At 44.9% G+C, this 10,216-nt stretch overlaps 1 protein-coding gene across 1 annotated transcript; it reads left to right on the top strand.

Annotated features, from left to right (window-relative positions):
• The first annotated feature begins 1,743 nt into the window (after positions 1-1,743).
• Positions 1,744-9,951, top strand: LOC123182296 (E3 ubiquitin-protein ligase UPL4). Its single transcript, XM_044594817.1, has 17 exons — positions 1,744-2,533; positions 2,631-2,741; positions 2,822-2,938; positions 3,028-3,186; positions 3,265-3,423; positions 4,224-4,379; positions 4,461-4,582; positions 4,703-5,807; positions 6,052-6,118; positions 6,219-7,402; positions 7,489-7,719; positions 7,803-7,907; positions 8,516-8,596; positions 8,728-8,796; positions 8,890-9,018; positions 9,106-9,189; positions 9,490-9,951. The coding sequence occupies exons 1-17, from the start codon at positions 1,910-1,912 to the stop codon at positions 9,553-9,555; spliced, it is 4,569 nt and encodes a 1,522-aa protein (XP_044450752.1). The 5' UTR covers positions 1,744-1,909; the 3' UTR covers positions 9,556-9,951.
• Positions 9,952-10,216: the final 265 nt, after the last annotated feature.

Genomic DNA, 10,216 nt, shown 5'->3' with positions numbered 1-10,216 from the left:
CATGACCATATTGATTCATGGCAGGGTCATAGTTCCAGCGCCAAGCCCTGTCACCAAACCTCCCCTCCATGCCTCTGCCTGACCGTCCACCTCCTCTTTCACCCATGTATCCACGTCTAGTACCGGAAGCACGGCCACCACCAGTACCACGACCACCACCTCTCCCCCTTCTTGGAGCCATGATAAAAGATCCCCATTCAAACTTTGATTTGTTGTGTTCCCCAGTACCACACTCCTCATGCCAGTGTCCCATCTTCCCGCAGGCGTGGCAGAAAACGGGAAGCTTTTCAAACTGAACTTGATAGAATTCCATCTCACCTTTTACTGTGAATCCAACAAATCGTGTGAGTTTCTTGTTTACATCAAGCTTTACTCTGATACGGATGAACTCGCCACAAATCCGTTAGGAAGTGTAATATGAACTTCCTGCACTTCACCTATGCGTTTCACAAGATTTTCAAGGAAAGGTTTGTTCTTCAGAACCCCGTCAGGGAGTTTGCGGATCTGACACCACGTCTCAAGTCGATCTAGCTTCACTTTCTCAGGTTTTGTAAAGCCATCATATTCAATCAACAAGAGGGCACAACCTTTGAGATCCCAAGGTCCTTGATGCATCTTATTCCAATCCGCCAAACAATTGAACTGAATTGAGAACTGGTTTGGATTTATCCTCCTCCAGACTACCTCCTGAGCAGGGTCCATGCCGCTCGCATGTCTCCTATCAGCGCACTCTGACTGAAGCTTTTCTCCGTCAGCAGTTTCGCCAAGGCTAGCCACTTCGGCTTCTCCTCGGTCGTATCAACTTCATCTTCCCAGATTAGTTCGTCAATTTCGTCATCCTGCAAATGCACAGTTCCAGGAGCTTGCTTGGATCTTCATCCACCAGGCTCTTCGATCTCGATCCTTCCGCAGAAAAAGCCATCTCACACAAAGTCTTGATCTATCACCTGAAGGGGAACCTTCAGCCTCAGCAACCAGAGACACAAACAAGGACTTGGGGCAGTCCTAGTGATGCGAGGAGGTCGATGGGGATTGAAGGGAGCGCGATCGGTTGTCTTTACTGACAGGAGGAACTCAGGGCGGCGGGCCGCCGAGAGGACTGGAAAACCCTAGGTAAACTAGGGGACTAGATAGATATATCACGGGCACGCGGTTTGTTTTAGGGACTTGGATTTTTTTTTTCCAGTACCGGCCGTTTTGCGGGATATGAAATTGTTTTCGTCCAAAACTGTAAAATATGATTCTTTTACCGTTTAGCCTTTTACCACCACGTGACATACGTGGTAAGCAATACAAACAATTTAATTTTTTTTAGCCTTTTACTAGATCTGCTAGGGATGATATAAAGCGACCTAATTAAAGCATCCGAAGAAACCCCGTCCTCGCTCGGAGCCGGAGCCTATCTATCCATCCGGCCTCCACGTAATCCGCAATTAACAAAGCACGCACGGGCAGTGCCTTCCCAGGTAAGCCTCGCCCCGCCAATGGACGACGCTACACCAAAAGTCCAAAAGCAAACCCCAAACCAAACCAAACCAAACCAAACCGCAAGCCCAGCCCAGGCCGCGGCGCGCAGTTCCATTACTGCCCTCCACCCACCCGCCCTCCCTCCGCGCACACAATGGCGGTGCGGAACTCCCAGATAAACACGGGGAATCTCCCCCAGAAACCGCACCAAATCGGTTAAAAATCTCCCGGATTTTAAACCCGATCGATCGAGATAGAGGGGGAGAGGGGTAAACCAGACTTAAAACCCGCCCCCCCTCCCCACCCCGCACGTCTCTCAACTCATATCCCCCCCGATTCCCCTCTCCGATCGATCGTGTTCGTTGTTGGGACGGAGCGAGGACTGCCGCTGTGCTGCTGGCTTACGTCCGCGCCCGGGGGCCTGAGGTAAGCGCGCGCGCCGATGGATCGCTGCCGGAAGCGCCCCGACTCCGACCCCGGCGGCTCCGGCGAGGCCGAGCCCCCCGCCGATAAGCGCCCCTGCACCGCCGAGCCCTCGACTTCCGCCGCCGCCGCTGTGGCCGCGGCCGTGCCAGCGCCGCCGGAGCAGGCCGCCTCCGACATGGACACCTCGTCGTCCGGCCACGCCGCCGAGGCCGACGCCGATGCCGATGCCGATGTGGACGGAGACGATGGGGACGGGGACGGGGATGGCGGGTCGTCGTGTGAGTCCGATGGGGACGGGGGGCCCGGGAGCGGCAAGTTCCGCCGGATGGTGGCGGCCGTCGCCTCGGAGGGCGCCGGGGGAGGCGCGCTGCTCGCGTCGCTCACGGAGCTCTGCGAGGCGCTCTCCTTCTGCACCGAGGACGCTGGGGGCTACTTCCCCGTCGAGTCCGCCGCGCGGGCGCTCGTGCGCCTGGCCGGCGCTGAGGTCGCCAGCCCCGACGAGATGCTGCTCGCCGTGCGCGCCATCACCTACCTCTGCGACGCCATGCCACGCGCCGCCGACGCCGTCGTCCGCCACGGCCTGCTCCCCGTGCTCTGCTCCCGCCTCCTCGCGATCGAGTACCTTGATGTGGCCGAGCAGGTAACGGAGCAGCCCTGAAAACCCGGCCAGACCATCACATTGAACTGAACCAAGCGCTTTACGCGATCAATCACGCTTCTTCTGTTTGTATGAGCAGTGCTTGCAGGCGTTTGAGAAGATATCGCTGCGGCAGCCGGCGCAGTGCTTGCAGGCAGGCATGATAACTGCCGTGCTGGCGTACATTGACTTCTTCTCTGCAAGTATTCAGGTTAGAATTGCAGATATTCGATCTTTTGGTGCCGAGAATCTACTGCATTCGCTAATTGGATGCCTGCTTGGATGGTTCAGAGGGTTGCTGTCTCGGCTGTTGCAAATGCCTGTAAGAAGGTCCCAGCAGATTGCTCCCAGTTTGTGATGGATTCGATCCCAATGCTGTGTAATCTACTGCAGTCTGAGGACAAGATGGTATTGTTGCCCACTAATTTAACCGAGTTTGCATGTATTAGGCATGTACATAGTGCTCTGCTAATGTTTCAGGTGATATAATATCACAGGTTGTTGAAAAGGTTGCAACTTGCTTGATAAGCATTGTAGACTCTTTTAGTGGTTCAGTGGAGCTTCTTGACCAGCTCTGCCACCAGGGCCTGGTAGAGAAGGTCCTTCCTTTGATCAACGCCAGCGGGCTCACTTCCCTTAACCCATCAACTTGCAGTGTATGCTTCCCCTTGACCTTCTATGCGTATCATGAGTATGTCTTTGAGGGAGTTGATTGTAGTTTGTTGTGATTGCAGAACTTGATCGGGCTTCTTGCTAAGCTAGCCTGTACTTCACTTGTGGCAGTGAAGTCTCTCTTTGAGTTGAATGTTGGTAGCACCATAAGGGGGATTTTGGTCAGTTCAGATCTCTCCCATGGGATGCCATACCTGCCTTCGGAAAACCAAAATAACCAGGTTGGTTGCTTAATAGCTTCTTTACTGCCAGTCCATATTTCTATAGTTCTGTTTCTTGGTAAATTCAACATCAGGTGGTCCATAACCTACATGAGCAGAGGCTGCCGTTACCAGTAGTAATACTAATACATGCACCAAGCTCAGTTGATCAGTATATTTACTAGAAAAGAACTAGTAGGCACAGTTCTTTTGTCTGATTCTCCCAGAATCTTTAGAATTGGACCTCTAGGATTGTCAAAAAAATACGGTTTCAAGATTCTAGGAGAAGCAGCCAAAAGAACTGGGCTGTAATCTTATAAGTTATGCTACCATTATTGTGAATTTGTCCTATCCATTTCTTTGTGACTTAACTTGTACTCCCTCCGGTCCTTTTACTCTGCGTATTAGATTTGTGTCAAGTCAAACTTTGCAAAGTTTGACCGAATTTATTTAAAAAATATCAATATCTATAATATCAAATATATATACTACGGAACTACGTTTCATAATGAATCTACAATATTGATTTGGCATTATGAATGCTGATACTTTTTTCTATAAGTTTGGTCAAAGTAGAGATACTTTGACTTCAGACACAACTTATATGCAGACTAAAAAGGACCGGAGGGAGTATTATAAGCACTGCTTTCCACTTCCGAACAAGCGAAACATTATTTTCATTGATCAATAAATAAGTAACTATAATAGTAGAACTTGTCCGATCACATCCCTTGATCCCTCTTCTTACACCAACATGCAGCCCTGAAGTTCACACTAGCTGCCAACCAGTGATTTGATAGTTTAATTCTTGATCCTACCAGGTTAATGAAGCTCTGAAATTAGCAATCCAGCTTATTCCTTCTGCTGCAAGAGATGTTGAAGACACCTATATAGTACTTGCTAAAGAAAAAATAATTGTCGATGAACCAGGGTTCTTGTGTCAGTTCTCTACGGATATCCTTCCTATCTTGATCAAGGTCTGTTCATAATAACGAACTAACAGCTCATTAAGGATGCTCTTGCTCTGAAATATGAAGTGAGTATGTTGTTTTGTGCAGGCAGTCAACTCTGGTGCAAATTCGTACATTTGCTATGGCTGTTCTTCAATTGTAAATAACATCTGTTACTTCAGTAAACCTGAAATGCTTCAAGAGTTGCTCAAGGAAACAAACATATCAAGGTAAACACGACCTGCAAAAGAAGGGCTGCATTCCTTGCATAACAGTTGATAGACATTTTCACTGAACTCGTTAATTGTCTGAGTCTAAATGAATATATTACTTCTGTGATTATGTGACAGCTTCTTGGCTGGTTTATTGTCCCGGAAGGATCATCATGTGCTAATCTCATCACTGAAGATTATCGAGATTCTCATGCAAAAACTTCCGGATGCTTACCTTGGATCTTTTATCAAAGAAGGTGTTGTCAATGCAGTAGAGGCTCTTCTTATGCAAGAGGATTGCTCAAAGTCCAGCCCCCCTCTCTCTGATGACACTCAGCAGTCAGAAAATCAACCTGTTATAAGAAATAAACCTACATGTTTCTGCTATGCATTTGATTCCCGCCAATCTGAATCTGCTGAAACAAGGGCTTGTAGGATTGGGCAGGGGAACCTTTTTAATTTCGCAAGACATGTGAAGACAACTTACTTTACAGCTGAAGCAGTGAATTCAGAGATGGGGTTAACAGAGATTTTGCAGAAGCTCAAAACTTGCTGTGCAGTTCTAAATGACTCTGCTGACAAGTCATTAAACCAAGACAGTCTTCAAAATGAAGAACACTTGTCTACCATTTTGAGCGAGGTGATGATGGAGCTTCACGGAGGAGAAACAATGACGACGTTTGAATTCCTTGAGAGTGGACTGGTCAAATCTTTGTTAAATTACCTGTCTAACGGCAAATACCTTCAGGTGGATGACAATCTTAAAGATTACAATGCTGAACATTTTTGTGCTGTGCTGAAAAGATTTCAGTCATTTGCCCGGATTTGTTTCTCAAGAATGGAGCAAGGTTGGGGTGATATGCTCTTGACACTACTTGTAAGGAAACTGCAGAATGCTCTTACTTCTCTTGACAACTTCCCAGTGATAATGAGCCACAATTTCAAGCCAAGGAACAATATTTCTGATATCCCTATTCGCCACTCAACAATTAGTCCATGTATCCGAGTACGTTTCAAGAAGGATGAAGATGAAACAAACTTATCAAGCTATGATAATTCTGTGAATTTGGAAATCTCTTCTTCCTTGCATTCTATTGAACAATTTCTGTGGCCCAAAGTCAGTACATGCACAAGTGATCAGAATACTGAATCACCACCTAGTAGTGTTGCTTTCGAGAGCAGATGTGCTGAAGATGACCCTCAGGAAAGAGATTCCAGCCCAGAATCTTCTCCTTCATCAGAGGTATTATTCTGTTTGCAATCTTAAGAAACATTAACAGTTGGGATATATTGAAATATGAATAGGCTGAGTGCTAACTTGCTTATATTTATAACTTTCTTTTAGTGCCGTAGAGGTTATGCATGGTTTGGCTATTACTTCATACATACCCGTTGATACCGGAAAGAATTATCCAATAAATCCACAGTTTATCGCTGTTCATACTTCTAGGTTTCCGTGTTTTAAGACTAGAATTGCTCCTTTTCAGGGTATCATCAGAGAAAATCAAGATTCTTCTGTAGAACCATGCTCGAAGAAAGGGTCGCCATCTTCCGGTGAGTGTGTGTCTAGATTTGACTTAATTACTAGCTGTTATTCTCTAATTTGCAACCTGTCTCTTGTTCTGGTAACCTCAATACCATAATGGATGTGCAGCTGGAGGTCAACCAGAACGAAACAAGTCGACCGGGACTGATTGTGCTGTACAGCCGAAACTGGTATTTAGCCTGAAAGGAAAAGAGCTTGACCGATCTGTTACTCTATATCAATCAATCCTGCAAGATCAGATCAATGCGGGAGCTGATGTAATTTTGGACACCCAGTTTTGGCGCAGTGTGCATGACATAACATTTCGAACAGCTGCAAATCCAGAAAAAGATGATTCTCCTGAGAACCTTTCTAATGCAGCGATATCAACAAATGACAGTAAAACTGGTTTAATGTGGCAAGCACTCCCTTTCTTCAGCAGTTTGTTGCTTGGGAAGATCCCTTGCAAACTTGATAGATCAAATTCATTGTATGACATATTGTTTATGCTGAAAGTTTTAGAAGGATTAAACCGATACTCGTTTCACCTCGTGTCTAATGAGAGAAACCATGCTTTTGCTCAAGGGAAGTTAACTGACCTTGATGATCTGAAGCCTTCTGTTTCTTCAGTTCCACTGCAGGAGTTTGTTAGTGCTAAATTGACAGATAAACTGGAGCAACAGATGCATGATCCCTTGGTTTTAAGGTCTCGCTGTCTGCCTTTATGGTGCACTGAACTGATGTCTGCGTGCCCTTTCTTATTTTCCTTTGAGGCAAGATGGAAGTATTTCCAACTGACAGCATTTGGTTCTTCATCAATGCAACGTGGTCATTTGATAGATACAAGTGGTAGCAATATATCAACAGAAAGAGGTTCACCCATTTCACGGAAAAAGTTCAAAGTTGATCGTGATGATATACTGGCTTCAGCTGCGAAAATGATGCATTCCTATGCTAAGAGTAGTGCACTGCTTGAAGTAGAATATGAAGAAGAAGTAGGTACAGGTTTAGGTCCTACAATGGAGTTCTATACGTTGATAAGTCATGAGTTTCAGAAGTCTGGTTTAGGCATGTGGAGGGGTGAGCTTCCTTGTGAAGCTGGCACCAACAATGCTCACATTGGTTCCCGGACTGTGGTCGCGCCTAATGGACTGTTTCCTCGACCGTGGTCTGCTTCTGTAGACTGTGCTTCCTTCTCGGAAGTAAATAAAAGGTTTCACCTCCTTGGTCAGGTTCTCGCAAAGGCAATTAAGGATGGCAGAATTCTTGACATTCCATTTTCCAAAGCATTTTACAAGCTTATCCTAGGACAGGTATTTTGGGTCCTATATTCTCGGAAATATATCATGTTTATTATGCTTTCTTCTGTTTGTCGATCTAATAGTCTTTACTATGATAGGAGCTTAATATATATGATATCAATTCATTTGATCCTGAACTGGCAATGACCCTTATGGAGTTTAAAGCGCTTACTTGTCAAAGGAAATATTTAGAATCATGTTCGACAAGGGAATGCCAGAGCACATCTGATTTGTCTTATCGAGGTTGTAAAATTGAGGATCTTGTTATTGACTTTGCTGTCCCAGGGTATCCAGAATATGTGCTTTCTTCAGAGGGTACTTCAGATAATGTAAGTGATATGACCGTGCCACTTTCCGTTGCCGGGTTCGCAGCAGATTAAAGTATTCCCTAAATTACTTAAGTTATTTTCAGGTAACTGGTGAGAATTTGGAAGAATATGTTTCTTTTGTTGTCGAGGCAACAGTTAAAAGTGGAATCACAAGACAGCTGGAGGCCTTTGAGTCAGGATTCAGTCAGGTATGCTATATCATGGTGCTGCTCTCATATGATTATACTTGTGTGTAACTAATGACAGCTTTTCAGTTACACCATGGTTGGGTTGTCCCAGTTCACAAAATGTGGAGTGCGTGTAGGATGCATTACCTAGAAGCTATCATGGCTCTACAGTTCTTAGTTTATATGCGTTCTACACTCTTTGACAAAGTTGCAAATTTGCTGCTTCCTACTAGCGCTTTTATCCTCGGAGGAACTTGGCAGTAATGCGTTAATTAGACAATGCAAAAGCAATTCCTCATTTAATAACCCTATGTACTATTTCTTAAGTAGTCTTAATCCAATATGTATACACTTCTAACTGTTTCTGATGGCAATCATTTTGATTTGGCGATTGACTCGCCCTTCGTCCTTTTTTTACCAGAGCTTCCTCATCTGTTTGTTCAGGTGTATATAGGCGCTAGGTTGCTTTGATTTGTAACTCATGAACCTCACATGGGGCCAATAGGGTGACATGAACTCGATGTTTCACTTCTCATTATACATTTTTCACTCTTCTCTGGTGTTGTCTCTTACTGCTCGTAGTTTAAAAAATCCAATTTGTTGTGCTACACTTACACTGGGTTTTGCAGGTATTTTCACTAAGCACACTTCGGGCATTCTCAGAGGATGAGCTGGAGAGATTACTCTGCGGAGAACAAGATAACTGGGATGTATGTGCCTTTTCTTGTAAATATGCGGAGAACAAGATTACACTGTGTCGAACAAGATTACTTTTGTTGGAAGTTGTTGATTTTCTTGTAAATATTCGTTTTTTCGTTATTGACACCTTGCTTCTGAACAGTTTGTGAAACTTGTGGATCACATAAAATTTGATCATGGCTACACCTCCAGCAGTCCTGCAGTCCTTAATGTAAGTCTTTTATTAGTAGATACATTTTGAAGTTCCATTTTCCAAGAAAAATAGTATCTAAGTACCATAACAAGAAATCTTAATGCGCTGCAGTTGTTAGAGATCATACAAGAGTTTGGATGCCATGAACGCAGAGCTTTCTTGCAATTTATAACTGGTTCACCTCGGCTCCCTCCAGGCGGTCTGGCTGCACTGAATCCAAATTTGACAGTTGTCAGGAAGGTCTGTTTTCACAATTTAAAGCTACCTCTCTATCTCTCTATCAGTTACTTTTTACTAGATTGCTAACTTGTGCTATACAATTAACAGCATAGCAACAACGATGCTGATGATGATCTGCCAAGTGTGATGACTTGCGCTAACTATCTTAAGTTACCTGCCTACTGCTCTAAGGTTTGAGCTCTCTACCTTTCTGCTACCTAAACTGAGAACATCTTGGTAGATTAGTTTACTTCTATTCTTATTAATATTTTTATTAATTAAGATAAGCGCTTTAATGTCTTGATGTAACACTTATAAGCTAAAAGAAACTATGGACTATGAAGCGCACATCCAAGTCAGTAGTAATTGGCATTCTGAACATGCCTTTTCTGGCATGATTATTTGCAGTAGTCAGTTCCAGTTACTATACGTTTGAGTTTCCTGAAAGTTACCGTACATTGGTGTACTAACACCAAGCCTTTTGCCCTTCAGGAAAGGATGAGGGAGAAGCTACTCTACGCGATTACTGAGGGGCAGGGGTCCTTCCACCTGTCCTGACTGGAAACAGATACTGACGCTGGCTGCCCGCGCCACACGCAGCAGAAACTCGCGCGTGGTTTTGTAAGTATTATCATGTAGGGAAACAAGATACGTAGATGTGGGCGGCTCGCTAAACTTACAACATGATCGGGTGTGGAGCTGATGATAGGAGGGGAAGAAAGCAGAGGGTTCCCCGCCACACCAGCCTTATCTATCCTTGCCTGTACATACTAGTCTTAGAAGCCTTTTAGGTGTGCTCTCTAGTGTTGGCGAACATGGCGACCATCAACTTAGATCGCTGCTATTTATGTGGCCTGGTCTTTTGCTGTACATACACATTGGCTGCAAGTGCCATTGCTATCTATCTATCTATCTCTATATCGTTATTAGCCTGTGTTTGCCTGATGCATCTTTTATTGCCTAGCATTTGCCGAGATATGTCTATTGCAATCTTGCTTGTGGGTGTATGTCTGGCCTCCACAGATGATTGCCCACGTTGGCTCCCTTGCAAGGGGAACGTGGAATGACTTTGGGTTTTGTTGATTTATTGCGTGACTATTTTGTTGATAAGGATCATGCTTGCGGTGTCTTTTTCACTCAGGACTGGGTATACATGCCAGGTGTTATATCAGTAGCATCAGGAGTTCAGATGGTATTCATGTTTGGCATATGCCAGCTC

The sequence above is a fragment of the Triticum aestivum genome, chromosome 1D (assembly GCF_018294505.1).
Source record: "Triticum aestivum cultivar Chinese Spring chromosome 1D, IWGSC CS RefSeq v2.1, whole genome shotgun sequence".
Lineage (NCBI taxonomy): Eukaryota > Viridiplantae > Streptophyta > Magnoliopsida > Poales > Poaceae > Triticum > Triticum aestivum.
This window is presented reverse-complemented; position numbering and strand designations above follow the sequence as displayed.

Coding starts and splice junctions, on each gene's coding strand:
- LOC123182296 (XM_044594817.1), top strand. CDS start 1,910: ATGGATCGCTGCCGGAAGCGCCCCGACTCCGACCCCGGCGGCTCCGGC. Junction 7,720..7,802: donor CAGAGGGTACTTCAGATAAT/GTAAGTGATATG, acceptor AGTTATTTTCAG/GTAACTGGTGAGAATTTGGA. Junction 8,597..8,727: donor GAGAACAAGATAACTGGGAT/GTATGTGCCTTT, acceptor GCTTCTGAACAG/TTTGTGAAACTTGTGGATCA.